Source organism: Bolinopsis microptera, chromosome 6 (assembly GCF_026151205.1).
Source record: "Bolinopsis microptera isolate Bmic1 chromosome 6, MBARI_Bmic_1.0, whole genome shotgun sequence".
Classification (NCBI taxonomy): Eukaryota; Metazoa; Ctenophora; class Tentaculata; order Lobata; family Bolinopsidae; genus Bolinopsis; species Bolinopsis microptera.
The window spans coordinates 5,364,547-5,379,352 of record NC_087077.1 but is presented as its reverse complement, the minus strand read 5'-3'; the positions used below and the strand labels follow the sequence as shown (position 1 = coordinate 5,379,352).

At 40.6% G+C, this 14,806-nt stretch overlaps 3 protein-coding genes and 1 long non-coding RNA gene across 4 annotated transcripts in view; 3 read left to right on the top strand and 1 right to left on the bottom strand.

The window, feature by feature from the left end:
• The first annotated feature begins 324 nt into the window (after window positions 1-324).
• Window positions 325-1,118, top strand: LOC134816712 (uncharacterized). The gene is made up of 2 exons (XR_010160434.1): window positions 325-677; window positions 966-1,118. It is a non-coding gene; the product is annotated as an uncharacterized LOC134816712 (long non-coding RNA).
• Window positions 1,119-8,914: 7,796 nt separating this feature from the next.
• On the top strand, window positions 8,915-9,892 carry LOC134816550 (small ribosomal subunit protein RACK1-like). The gene has a single exon (XM_063825444.1). The coding sequence runs from the start codon at window positions 8,918-8,920 to the stop codon at window positions 9,857-9,859; it is 942 nt and encodes a 313-aa protein (XP_063681514.1). The 5' UTR covers window positions 8,915-8,917; the 3' UTR covers window positions 9,860-9,892.
• A 56-nt stretch (window positions 9,893-9,948) lies between these two features.
• Window positions 9,949-11,806, top strand: LOC134816552 (uncharacterized). The gene is made up of 6 exons (XM_063825445.1): window positions 9,949-10,134; window positions 10,274-10,372; window positions 10,940-11,034; window positions 11,215-11,333; window positions 11,432-11,522; window positions 11,664-11,806. Exons 3-6 carry the CDS (start codon window positions 11,015-11,017, stop codon window positions 11,797-11,799), a joined length of 366 nt encoding a protein of 121 aa, XP_063681515.1. The 5' UTR covers window positions 9,949-10,134; window positions 10,274-10,372; window positions 10,940-11,014; the 3' UTR covers window positions 11,800-11,806.
• Window positions 11,807-14,593: 2,787 nt separating this feature from the next.
• Window positions 14,594-14,806, bottom strand: part of LOC134816708 (serine/threonine-protein kinase Tao-like) — a 585,630-nt gene continuing 585,417 nt past the window's right edge. Inside the window, exon 4 of the mRNA XM_063825672.1 lies at window positions 14,594-14,739. The gene's annotated coding sequence lies outside the window, so the exon portion shown is untranslated. The remainder of the gene's footprint in view (window positions 14,740-14,806) is intronic.

Genomic DNA, 14,806 nt, shown 5'->3' with positions numbered 1-14,806 from the left:
ACCTGGTGAAGGAGTCGAATAACCTGTGGAAGAAGATCTCATCACAGCGGAACCTTGACGACGACTACAAGCGACGGATCAGAGTTCCTGACCATGTCAGCCTCCCAGTCATGTACGTCCAAATCAAGACCCACAAGAACCCTCCGGAGAGCTTCCGCTCGACGATCCCTCTTGAGCAGGTTAAGGTTAGACCCATCATCAGCTGCGTGGACTCACCTACAGAGAGACTCAGTTGGCTAGTGACGACCATTCTTAAACCTCTCCTTAATGAGGTGCCTAGTCACCTGAGTAATTTAATCCAGCACATAGAGATGCTCCGCATCATACTACTCCGATCCAGAAATCTTCGCTAAACCATCACATGAGATGAATAACTACAAGTTGGACTCCACATAACATTATTCCTTGTTCTGATCAGTCAATAAATGTAATCTGCATCAATTTTCCAATAATTACATCTTCTTACTAGTTTATTTTCCCTCTCAGGGCTGGAACGCAATGTTACAGCCCACTTTATAAATTACTAAAACTCGAGTTATTCCAGATTGACGACTTGACACAGATATTCATCAGACAACCTAAATAAAGGACTCCCACTCTCCAAACCAGTAGAGATCCAATCACTGCCTCCAGGGTACCCCTTCATCCGGTATTAGCAGTTCCTCCACCACCACCAGGTTAGAACACTCCCACTAATCACCCCTAAAAAACGAACCTACCGCCTTGCTCCACCAAACACAACTTCAATGAAATCCAGTTACTCAAACCAGTTAAATCCGTCCTTCAAATTTCCCGCATTAAACGTAACGCGCGAACGCCATACAACTCAAGGACGTAGCAACCTAATAGTCGTCATTTTTTTAACAGAAAATTTAGTGCGCGCGCGAGCCTGCGCGCGCACGAGCTTACGACTATTCCACGAGATTACGACAAATCCACATAATTGAAACGTTCCATCACTCCAGGTTGATCTGATTAGTAAACTCAAGGAAGATGATACCAGATCAGTCCCGAACTTTGCCTCAGCATCATACTCTGCCTAGTGTCGATAAAGAGGATTCACAAACAATCGAGATTCACTTACAAATATTTGCTATTACTTTTTACAATTGCAGTTATATTCGTTGTTTTAATTATCTCCATCAACCTTGAATCTGTCACTGCCCATACTACATTCCCAAAATTATCTTAGCGCTCTTTCATCGTCAAACCCTCACTACATACGCCAACCAATAAACCTCAATTAGGATGGTTTTTGCAACACATTCTACAAGCTTAGAACTTATAAAGTAACAGCACCATCATAACCCACACATTACCTTCGCACAAATCAGCTATTCCCCATTCACTCACGAGCGTCGACATATCTCCGCATGTACATCTGTAAACTGGAGCGGCCCCCCGCGATGCGGAGCAGGTGAGCTACCTGGTTCGGGCTACTTCACTTATCAGAGTACGCTAGCTCCACAATACACTCGCTTCAAGCCCTCAGATTTGCACGCATCCATCACCTTCACAGGGCCGGCTGCCCACATCCTGTAAAATCCTGATTCTATATGCTCGCGGGGTCTATTACCTGTTTGAGCTCTATTATTACGCGCACGTGCCCAGTGTACAGCCCACCGGCTTGCGCTGTCCTCTTGGCATTGTTGTCGCCTTTATGACCTTCAAATCTAAAAGTAGGTTGAGGGCACTACATGGGGTCTAGCGCTGCCCCGTGTCAAAATACATACATACATACATACATACATAGAGATGCTCCGCCAGATCTCTCAGGAACAGCTTGCCAGGAGAAAGTTCTTTGCCGCGGATATTTCAGCTTTATACACTAACATAAACGTACAGGGCTGTATAGACGATGTCATTGAGCTAGCTACAGAGCACCGAGACAGTTTGGACCTGATGGGACTCAGCCTGACAGACATTCATGAGATCCTACTACACATCCTTACCAACTCTTTCTTTGTGTATAACAGGACTCTCTGGCTACAGCAGGATGGTCTGTTCATGGGTTTGAGGCCAGGGCCCTTCTGTGCCATCATTAGAGTGTACAAGTTCGAGAAGAACTCTATCTACACCGATCGACACTACCTATCGGTATACTTATCGAACTTCTACAAACGCTACATAGATGATGCTGCCAGTACTGCAGAGACGAAAGAAGAAGCCCTTGCTCTGGTTCAACAGATTGCAGACCAAGATCCGGACAAAAAGTTGAAGTGGGAGGTCGACTTTCCAGAACAACAGGACGATTTTATCCCCTTCCTGAACACTGAGGTCCGGATCGAGCCAAACGGTAAATTAACCAGCAGATTGTACCGCAAGCCGCAACAAAAGGATATTACCCTGCACAACAACTCTTGCCATCCTGAGTCTGTTAAGATTAATACAGTGAAGAACCTATATAGCGAGGCTTGCCGTATCTCATCTGGTCCAGCGGAAAAGGAGCACTCTCTCAGACTCCTTGATGATCTATTACAGAAAAACGGTTACCAGAACCCAAGACGTTATTGTAACAGTAGTAATTCTAACAGGCGTCAGAGTGTTGAGGATGATTCCAGGACAGTTCTTAATTTAGATTTTATTTCAGACAGTACTAGCAATAAGATTAGAAATTATGTAAAGCAGAACAATTTACCTATTAAAGTAAACTTTAAACCTACTTCGAAATTGAGAAATATTTTATGTAGTAACAGACCGTATGATAAACGTGTGTGCAGTATTAATTCATGTAAAATTTGTCCTTTGATAGTTTGTAATAAAGATTGTGAAGTGAAGAATGTTGTATATAAGATTAAGTGTAAATTATGTGACCAGCTGTACGTTGGAGAAACCAGTAGGAAAGTACATGCTCGTGTAGGAGAACACTTACGTTACGCTACCTACCCTGCTACCCCTTCTAATGTTAGTCAAGCTTTTGCCATACATTATTCGAGCTGTCATGAGGGGTTAAATCCCAGTTTAGAAGTAGATATTTTAAGAATTGAACCCAATACTGTCAGAAGAAAGATTTTTGAAGCGATGTTTATTATTAATCTGAACCCTACAATTAACAAGAGAGAAGAACTGGATACTATTAAACGTTTTATCATAGCTAGTACTGAAGAATTTTAGATATTTTAGTTTCATTCCCTTTTTATTGCATACAGTTTAAGTTTTCTAGCAGTAGTAAGTTTTAATGTTTTTTCACATCTCGCTCACAATCAGTAACCACTCACTATATTTTCACTCACATTGTGTATACACCATCTCACATGTATTGTATCTTTTACCTTATCATCTGTTATCACTTACATCTTAAATCATCTGTTATCACTGTACATGTCATTCCATCACACGATCACAATCACGTACTTGCTGTTTAGTGGATGTTTTAAGTTTATTGAATAGCAGATCGAGTAGTGTTGTATATATATAGATTTTGATTCTAATTTTAGTCGAGTATTTGAACAATTTGTTGTCGTTTCGGTTTAGCCATTTTTGATTAAGAAATTTTATGAGACAGTTTTCTCACATATTTACCAATTTTGTCAGCATGAATAAGAAGTTGTTACTTTGAAACGTCGTTTATCCTAACAGTGCAATATCATTTGTCGCAAATCAGAATAATCAGAAACTATTTGGAAAAACCCAAAAACTGTCTATTGTTATATTAGTTATCATTGATCCTTGGTTTTTCCAATGATGTCTGTTGATCGTTTGTATCAGATTGAAATGTCATTGTGCATGGCTTGCTTACCTGTATGTTGACCTCAAGATTAAAGAAACGTTTTGTGGAGGTTCCGACTGAAGCTATCAAATTTCTCTCAACATATGTGTTATTCCATTCTCTATCTGACTTTTTTTCATGCGGTCTGATGAAATCCTTTTGTGTTGAATGCTCATGTATTTTGCTAGTATGAGACCCATTTGCCATCAGCCCCAGGGGTGTGTTATGGATGATCGTCCACACAGGTAAAATTCTTCAATACTTTTAATTGCCATTATTGTCTAAGTTTAAGTTTGATTTATATGTTGTTGCACAGTGGGGTTGAATTACAAAGTGGCTGGGGATTTGAGTCACGATCTTGTGTCTTGAGATCACCAGGCCAAGTGTCTCACTTTCCCACAAACATCGATTGCAGTGATAAGCATCCACCCGTAATGTTTGAACATGGCATATGCATATGTAACTTGATTCTTCGAGCTTAGTTTTATTCATCTAACGGAATCTCAATGTTAATACCTACCATCTATTCTTAGGTGTTTGATCAGGATTATACTTTATATTAAGTTATTGCTGTAATCTTATATTTTTGAAAGTTTAAATTAGAAATATTATTAGCATATGTTCATTTCTGTCCCTAAAACAACTATCATGTTTTGCGCAGAAAATCCAACCTATGTAGATTGTAGGTGTATTCTCACTGGCTCTCTCAACCCTCTGCCTTTCCAGCCTCACCAGTCATAAGTTTAGCACCTTATCCTGCTTCTCACTCTGTGACCTCAAATTCTACTCGAGCTCTCTAATATCCGACCTCTCCCTCTCAAAACTCTAACTTGTTGGCAAATGGTAATTCAATCTCATTGATATCCCAATCAAAACCAGTGCACTCACTTTCTCCTTCCTCTAACTCTACAGTGTAGATGAAAATGTCAAAAAACTCAGCAAGAAAGATCAGCATGAATTTCTTAAAATTAGGTAGAAATGAAAACATAATAAAACAATATGCACATAATATAGCAATGGCCAATTGGCTGACTATAAGGTCATGGCCTGAACAAACAATTTTTTAAAATAGTCAAGTGATGCTAAAGCAGGGCACAAATGTGTAATAAGTTAATAGATTAAAAAACTGATTCATGTGATGCATTACGCAGAGCACAGATTAAAATACTGATTCAATGATTAAAATTATAGCTGTGAGTGTCAATAAATTACTGTGTCATAAAAAGCAACGATGTACACGTGATCTGAGATACCAATATCTCAATATCAAAAGGATAGTGTCTAGAAACATTCATAGTCCATGGTGTCAAATTAAACGAAGTTACACTGACTGGCAATGTATACGATTGCCGTCTCCCTCTCTCACCCCTGACCGCTATCAGGGTGCTCCTGAGGATTGAGAATCTAATCCTGGTGCGCATGTAACACATAATAGCCGCATAGTCTTCTCCTTTCTTCTGGGATAGTTTTTCAGCGAGTCTCTTGTGGTATCTTGTGGCTTGTGGACCCCATCCGCCATTTGTTGAGTATATAAGTGGGGTAAAGGTGCCTTTTTCCACCTGGATGATTCTGTTGTTGTACTTTTTCATTTTCCTCTACAGTGTATCATCCTCCCACTATTCACCCCGCTGCAGCTCAACATCTGACAAGCCTCAAACCTCTCCCAGATCTTTCTCTTACTTTTCTCTCGCTGCCCTCTCTCTGTCCTTGAACCCTACCTGGCTCTTATCTCTCCAGCAACTTGCGCTTCACAGAATCTGTCTCCAACATTGCCTCTAACTCAGCTCCTCTTTCTGCAAACACTCACCCCCCAGCCTGTATTCTTTCTGGGTAACTGCACTATATTGTGTTTTCATGGGATAGTGTTAGGACTCAAGTAGGTTCAAGTATATATGTAACCGATAGTTTAAAAAACTAGTATTAAATAACATTTCTTAATTATCCCTACACATTTGTAAATAATTAGAATTGCGTAACTTAAATTATTTCAGAATTTCAACTATTGTGTACTCAATAAAGTAATGATCACTTTTGTATCCTTGTACCGTACCTCTACATTTCTTGAACTCTCTTCAGCCTCTCCCTCTCTAATGTCTCCCCAGCTTCTCCGGCCTTCAAATCCTCCAGCCTATCAGTTTTAGGATTTTCTGTAATGAAAACTCTCTACAAACTCTTATTGATAAGGATCCTAGTATAGAGTGTCTCACTCAATACTCACTGAAGTCTCTTGTTCAACCTCTCACTTGGACTGTCATTTCTCACCCAACGCAACAGTCTCTTTCTCTTTAATGTGCTCAAGGGATTAGATCAAACAGGAGTGACCTAATGTCTACCTTCATGTCTGCATGTCATGACGTTTTAGCTCCTCGTCTTTGGATAATATCCTTCATGCACCAGGCAAATCTTCCTTTTACATCTGCTGCTTTCTCTCCTCCAAACTCAATATAGGTCACTCAGCGAAGTAAAGTCTTGTGCCAAAGTTCCCGCTTGTTGCGTTAGTTCTCGTTTGTTGCGCCAGCACAACAGAGAGATTGTACTTGAAGGAGTATATATCCCCTGATTGGCCCGGATTGGCAGCTTATCAGGGAGAAACAACATGAACTTGATGAGCCTATCTTTGAAATGCTCGAGATCTTGAATGACGCTCAGATGGTAGGGGATTGCATTTCCACAATGCAGTTCCTTGAATTGCAAATGAGTCGTCAAACAAGGTGAAGTTTGCTGTTAAACTGGCTCTACGTTTTGATGGACTAACAGTGAGTACAGTAAAATTCCAATTCGCTGCTCTAACCCTAATGGCAATTTACTGTGGCCATTTCCTTCCACTAAGTTTTTTTACATACATTGTGTGAATAATAAAATACCGTTAACTACAATGTAGGGATTGTTGACAACAATCTCATCGGTCAGTTTTTTCCTGCTCATCCATCGCCTGGAATCGAAAACTTCAAACACTGCAAATTAGATGTATGCTACAGCACAGTGCTTTTTACCATGATCGAATAAATGCAAAAGCAGAGTAAATTTCTCAACTTAACTAAGAATAGATGTACTCATCTGTTTTAATGTAGCTTTTCTTATCTAGTTTTATTCCCCTTACTTGAATGCCAATGGTAAAAAGGGCCAGAATATGTTAATGTTGTTAATATTTATAGTTTAAGAATGTTCCTATACAAGTTTAAGAATGTTCCTACTAGTACAATTCAGTTTGTGTTGCAGCACATTTCCAAACCATCAAATTAAGAGCACAGATTTCCTTGCTTATTCGGTTAAATATTACTTTCTTAGATGAATTTGGCTATCTTACACTCCTCTCGTAAGTCACTGTAAGCGTACAACTGCCCCCTCCCCGCCCCTTAATTATGCCAGCCCGGCCCTAGACCCTCTCCCATGTAAGCTTTTTCATGCCTCATCTGCATCCCCCTGGACCCCCTAAGCAGCTTACGTAATACGTATTTATGCTAATAGTAATGGTCCGTTATTTTAACACCCCTGCAGCCCCCGGTTTTAAATTATTTGAAGACACAACTTGATGGATTAAATCAAAGTCTAAGTGATAAGTGAACCGGTCTAAACATTGCCAAAGGTATCACAGAAAATTGTGCCCTCTTTATATTTTATGGTCAAATTTCAAGTGCATGATTACAGATCGCAACCTAGTTCGTTTCAAATTTCTATTTTTTCTTACGTATTGAATTAAGGACTATATGGTTATGCGTTGCGTCATTTTATCACCAGTTCCCTTGGCACATTCTGATATAACACGTGAACCACTTTAGGATGATTCTAAGCAGAGTCTCGGCTGCAGTTTGCCCTCAGTTCTCTGCTGCTCAACTCTCTTCTCTCCCAAAGCGACCCTCTAACCCTTACATCCACTATGTATCAGCCAACTTCCCCCTTGTTAAGTCCAAGCACCCACCGAATACACCTGGTAAAGACATAATGAAGTCTCTAGGTCAAGCTTGGAGTACTCTTCCTGCAGGAAGTAAAACCATATACCAACAGAAAGCTCTCGTTGAAACAAAAAAGTACGACAAATTTTTCAAAACTGCTTCTTTGCAGTTGCTATTTGAGGCAGAGGATAAGAAAGAGAAGAAATATATGATGAAGAAGTTTGAGGAGCTAGGAAGATTACCAAAGAGACCTCCAATTTCTGGGTACGCGCTCTTTATTTCACGTCAAAAGGGGAATCCCAAGCTTACAGCTCCAGAAAACATGAAACTGTTTGCTCAGAAGTACCAGAAACTGTCACAGCATGAGAAGACTAGGCTGGTTGATGAAGTTGGAGTTATGAAAGGGGCTTACGAAAACAGAATGCAGCAGCTTCTTAATCCATGAACATTAAATTTAACGATTTCATTATCTTAATATCTAATAGATCCATTATATGAATAAGACAAACCCTTAGGGATGTATGGCATACATGGCACGATCGTCAGCAGCTAGAGTCGTCAAATTCCTCAGATATTTATCAGATTGTCCGCCCCTTGGTACACTGCCCCCTGCCCCGACCACTTGTTGCATGTCTGGTTGTGCTAATTGTGTTTGGATAGACTACGCTGATAAGTTGATATCTCAGTATGGGGACTGTCCTCAATCTGTTTCAAAAGACATCTTGGCTCAAATCGACGATCCTAGTTTGAAGGCTTTTCTTGAGATGGAACTCATGTTTAGGTTGAAGAAGTGAACTTGGTTTTAACAAGTTAGATTTTAGCTGGATGTTCCAGGAAAGCACTTTTTTCTAGATGTTGAGGGTTTGTGTTTGTCTAACTCTTATTTGAATAACAGCTCTACAGTATTCGATTTTGAACGTCATATCAATATCATGAAATTATTTTGTAATTTACGTGGATTATATATGTACAGTATCATAATCACAAATTTTAATAAATTTTCATATCCAAAGTTGTATTTAAACGACTATATTGATGTGGAATGTATTGTTGATCTACTGTGATATTTATTTCGTGTGATTAACCTTAAATCCGAATTACGATCGAAGGTTCTAAAATGTTGCCAAAGTCGTGGCAAATCAGACGTTTTTAAGACCAAACGTAACGCGCGGACAATATTGTAGTGGTTTTTCTCGGCTCCTGTTATCATTCTCGCCCTATATTTTTGCGCGGCGCGCGCTAGTTTGATTTTACTGAAATTGCATATCGTTTTTCTCTTCACAACTCTTATTTTAATAAATCACTGTCCCTAGACATGACCGAGCAGTTAGTTCTCAAAGGTAGCCTGAAGGGCCACAATGGCTGGGTCACACAGATCGCAACCACTCCTCAAGTGCCCAACATGATCCTTTCGTCGTCAAGAGATCACACAATCATCCTGTGGGAGTTGGGTGAAAGTGGTAGTGATAACTACGGATACGCCAAGAGAGCCCTTACCGGCCATTCTCACTTCGTTTCCGACGTCGTTGTTTCTTCAGACGGTCAGTTCGCTCTGTCTGGATCATGGGACAAGTCCATGAGGCTGTGGGATCTCAACACGGGAGCAACTACTCGTCAATTCTGGGGTCACGAGAAAGATATCCTTTCAGTCGCCTTCTCCGCTGATAACAGGCAGATCGTTTCCGGATCCAGAGACAAGACCATCAAGCTGTGGAACACTTTGGCCGAATGTAAATACACAATCCAAGAAGATTGTCACAGTGAATGGGTATCATGTGTCAGGTTCAGTCCTAACCAGAAGAACCCACTTCTTGTTTCAGCTGGCTGGGACAACATGGTCAAGGTATGGAACCTCCAGAACTGCAAGCTGAAGACCAACCATGTCGGTCACAACGGACACCTCAACACCGTAACCATCTCCCCTGACGGTTCCCTGGCTGCTTCCGGTGGACAAGACACCAAGACCATGCTGTGGGATCTCAACGCAGACAAACATCTCTACACTTTGGACTGTGGTGATGCCATCAACGCCCTCGCCTTCTCTCCCAACAGATACTGGCTCTGTGCCGCCACCGGCTCTCAAATCAAGATCTGGGATCTCGAAGGAAAACAGATCGTCGATGAGAAGAAATTGGAAAACACATCGAACAACGGTGCCGTCGCTTGCACTTGCCTCGCTTGGTCTTCAGATGGCCAAACTCTTTACGCCGGCTACACGAATAACGAAATCTGCGTCTGGGAAGTCCAGTCGACTTAATTTTATTAATTTAAATTTTTACCTATTGTGAAACCTTGTTTTAATCGACCAAAATCTACAATCGTTTAACAAATTATGACTAAAACTTCAAGCTTGACGAGAACAATTCGATTTCAAATATCACAAAATGTCTGATTTCTACGAGATTTTGTTCTCATCCATTTTGATCTGCACAGCTACAGGTCAAATTTAAAATTCTGTTCGCGGACTCCTCCGAACCGAGGGAATTTCCTAAAGAGTTCACTTTTGGAGACGTCTCTGTCACTGTCGTTGATGTAAGTTCGAATAAATTTAATGTTCAGCAACCCTGCGTTCTTATCAAGATTAAACTATTTGACAATGCAGTCAGTCGCCTCATTAAGCCATCCAACAAAAGATAGTTACATCTGATTCACCGCAATACTTTCCTTTCAGAGAGCATGTAAAGAGTTTAACTTTTTCACTTGGCCATGTGCTGAAGTCTTGGCTGACTTTGTGCGAAGGAACATCACACCATGCAGCTCCGTTCTTGAGGTTGGTAATCCATTACCCCTTCCGGGGGGGGGGGGGGGGGGGGGGGGGGCGCCAATGACTACTTTTGGGGACTTGGGGAATTACGTCAACGATTTTACCCCGAGTCCCCATGATTTTTAGTCCCCATTAGTCCCCATTTAGATGATTTTTAGTCCCCAAAAGTCTCCATTAGTCCCCATTTAGATTTATCCTACTCTTATCTTGGACAAAACATCTCGATCGTATCGTTATTAAACTAACTTGAAAACCATAAATAACTGTCAAAAATTCTGGGGACTTATGGGGACAAATGGTGAATTACGTCAACGAGTTGACCTCTAGTCCCCATGATTTTTAGTCCCCAAAAGTCTCCATTGGTAGTCATTGGCCCCCCCCCCCCCCCCCCCCCTTCCTCAGTTCTTGTTTTGCGTTTGTCCCGATATTAGGGGCCTAACTTAACCTACAGATCTGTTCAATTCTTCTGCCGAAGTCTAATAGACTGTGGATTGCCTTGTCACCTGAGCTGTACTGAGTTATAGTTATTTTAGTGCTGAATGGGTGCTGAATCTAACGACCCCATCTCTAAAGCTAGGTTGTGGAACTGGACTACCAGGATTAGTAGCTGCTAAATGTGGGGCTTTAGTTACCCTCTCGGACGCCACCATGGACTACAAGTACTGGAGGTGGGTATTCTTCTTGTTTTAACTTCTGATCTAATCTCAGTTTAGTGTGTATTTTGAGATGTGAGTTGACTGTTCATAGGATAGCTAACTCATAACGACATTAGAATGCTTTTAGATACATATGAAAGCAATACGTGAAGTATGATTTATGTTTTTTTCATCTGAACAACCAAAATTCAGGAAGGTAGCAGAGCTGAATAACACTCAAATAGCATATACGGAGATTAAATACTACGAATCTGAAAAGTTGTTCCCCGTCGATCTAGTTCTTGCCTCCGATCTAATTTACGACTCAGAAGGTACAATATTTTGCAGTGTCATCGCCATTGAATTGAAATATTTCGGTTTTCAAGTCCCTGATTTGTTTTCGATTATATCTTTACTTTCTTCCTTCTAGAATCGGACGTTGATGGTGTTTTGTCGTCTATTAGTGACGCTCTTTCTCGCAAGCCGGAATCTAAATGCTGGATGGCGCATCAGATTCGCAGGTACTGTAGATTTAATGAGATTCTGCCTTTTTTGTGACAGGATTTTGCATATTTCTGGAAAATATTTGCTCATTTCTATTGTGATTTTATATTTGAGGTAAGATAAACAAATTGGGGTATTCTAAGTGAAAATTTCCTCAGCTCGACCCACTCAGTAGCAGATAACTTGGTGTTCTGGGACCTGAAAGCTCGCAAAATAGAGTCCAGCACCTCCACCGGACACGACATTAATATCTACGAGTTGTGGAGAAGCATAGACCACTCGGCCCCCTGCTAATGTAGGGGGGGGGGGGGGGGCGGGGCAACGTTGCCCCCTGCTAATGTACACAACTAAATTATTTATGGAAGTCATTGAGTCCTTCTTTTAATGCGATGTAGTTTCTAAAATGTAAGTTATTCATTAATCAGTAAGCTGTTAGACGCATCCTTACATGCTGTAAGGTCAGGGTTTTAACTACCTTATCGGACCTTATTTGGACGGACGTTACATGAACGGACATTAATATGAACGCTCGAAGGCATTCAAAACCATCAAAAATCTGAATTTTTTTCAATTTTTGACGTTTTTTTAATTACAGCAAATGATTTTTTAATCCATTTTTATACAGTAAGTACTTAAGTAAGAAAAGCAGTCATTAAGCAGTAAAAATGTTAAAATATGTGTACATGATCAGTGTCTAATATAACATATCATATTCATTAAATGGGTTTTCGTGCATGAAATAGTCCATGCTTAAACAAGCATCAGTGATTTCTAGCTTTGTGGAAACCTTTTTTAATCAAACTACCCCGGTCCTGCATTTCAGTGTTAACTTTTACAAGCCATTCGGCGTGAAGTGGTTTTATCTTAGACAACTTTAGGTTAACCTTAACATCACGTGGAGCTTTCCTAGCACTGTTTCATTACCTCCCCTCAGTAATATGAACTATAACAACGTCGGACAATGTCCTTGGCAACACGATTTACCGTAATATCTAGAGGCTGGAACAAGTTTGTCATGACTAGCTCATGAACTATGTTGTTGAGTGCCATGATTTCGTTGACTTTTTCCGCCAAGTGACCCTTGAAAACATATACTAGTAAAGTTTTCTGTGCCTCCGGCAGACCAAGGAGAACCTTTCCGTCGTTAACTTACGGCACAATAAAGTTCTCATAGTTGTCATATTCTGGGTACAAAGTTCGAAATGGAAAACTTTTTGAAAAAATTTCAACGGACTTTAACTTGGACGGACATTAATTGAACGGACTTTATTTGAACGGACATTAAGATGAACACTAGGGCCTCCAGCGTTCAAGTAATGTCCGTCCAAATAAGGTCCGATAAGGTAACTATTTATTAACTGGCTATGATTTTGCACCACTGTCCGATATGCATGTTATTTGAAGTGTGGTCTTAATTAAAGAACTGTTTTTATGGATGATATATTTGACTTAAATGTTTATTTTTATAATTATATGATAATCTTAAATGAGCCGATTTTTTATTGTCACATCCGGGTTACACTAGTAGCATAGGTACACAATTTTAGTCTGAAAATCTTGTATTCTCCCGGAACCCAATTCTCCCGAAACCCTGACGAGAAATTAAACCTACTTTCTAATATCTCTTCTTCAAATTGGTCGGCGTCTACAGTAAGCCTGACTTACGGTGGCTTTCAACGCGTCCCCATTTCCCCAACTCTTGCTGCTCAACTACTTTCTTATAATATGTCATTTGACAAACATCTGAAACTTTCTTGAAATGAGAATCAATAACAGTAGAAGACTTAAGGTTAATCAAAGTTATTTATTTTTATCGCTCTGTTATGGTGCATACAACCCCAATCAGTACTAAGCTTTAAAAAAATGCAACTTGTACAGTGATGTGGGGTTTGAGGAAGGCAGCACACCCATTACCAACCACGGAGCCGAACATGCCGAGAACGATTCCACCTGCTTTAGCTATAGTCACTGTTCCAAAGAACGTAGGATCGAATGAAATGAGACAAGTTTCACATCGCATCATTGAGTAAACTATCTTACACCACCCCATTGAGCAGACAACCAATATCATACTTTTATTCTCGACTAGAAGATATCCGACTAGAGATGACTGATGCCAGAGTTGGTTGGAGGATCCTGAATCTAATAATTCTAATGAGAAGATATCCCACCCCACGTCCAAACAAGTTGCCAGCACCAGTTACAAGAGCTAAAACTAGGAATTGATTACCATTACCACTTGGTTGACGATGTCAACCCATCGAAATCGTTGCTCTGCGAAGCAGAGCAACGATCGACGATGCGAAGCAAGAATGCTAGTTCGCGCGGCGCGTCGAAGCGGCGAAGTCCTCCAATGTGGTACAACATTACCACACTGTTACAGGGTCCGTCCTGTTTCTCGGTCAGGATCTTGCACCTTTTCTCGTTCTCCTCTCATCAATCCTGGAAGCAGAATTATACTACCATATCCTTGGAAGATGTTGATGAAGACAAAAATACTGGCTTTGGTAATCCTTGAGGCGAGATTCTCACCATGGATGGTTTCATTAGACTCGCTTGGTGTTTCTTCTCCTCCTTGGGTACTTATTAGAGGTTGTTCAGTCGGGCCACTATTTCTATTTTCTCTTTTTATGCAACAGTGTAGTATAAGTATAGGTGGCACAAAAAGAGGAATTGAGGTACATAAAACAAATACCCTCCATCCTACCAAATCTAGGAGAAAATACCCCAGAAGAGCAACCCAGCCTCCACCTTGCACCTGCTGAAAAGGATGATGATTAATCACTACACTCAACTGTCACGTGACTTTTTCAACCTGTTCTCTAGCTCGTCCTGAACGTATTTACCACAAAACTTTTTTTAAAATTTGAAAATTCAATTAATTATTATATATTGTAGCGCGATGCGTCACTGTGCCGCGCCGCGCACTCAATGAGGCTTCTCACTGGCTAGATCGGCGAAATGCGCTACTGTGCCGCGCCGAGCTGCCATGAATTGACATCGTCAATTAATTATATATATAAATCAAGCGTTACATTTCAGCCATGCAAAATTACAATGACATATTCAATATTTCATATTTTGATATACTAATTGATAAATGGAACTGCAATATAAGTTGTTTAATGTTTGGCCGGATGACAACTAACTAAAAGATAAAAATAAACTTGATTACATAATAATTAATTCGGCTGAACCAACACATAGCAAGAGCCACATTAACGTTGGGGCCGTCTAGAAATTGCTTTATCCAGAGCCCTTGCGCTTGCACATTGCAGTAGCGCGCGCCCGCCTCACGGCG

Bases quoted from the DNA above. Each gene is read 5' to 3' on its own strand.
- LOC134816552 (XM_063825445.1), top strand. From the start codon at position 11,015: ATGGACTACAAGTACTGGAG. The intron at 11,035-11,214 runs GTGGGTATTCTT...ACCAAAATTCAG, and splicing joins ATGGACTACAAGTACTGGAG to GAAGGTAGCAGAGCTGAATA. The intron at 11,334-11,431 runs GTACAATATTTT...TCTTCCTTCTAG, and splicing joins TCTAATTTACGACTCAGAAG to AATCGGACGTTGATGGTGTT.
- LOC134816550 (XM_063825444.1), top strand. From the start codon at position 8,918: ATGACCGAGCAGTTAGTTCTCAAAGGTAGCCTGAAGGGCCACAATGGC.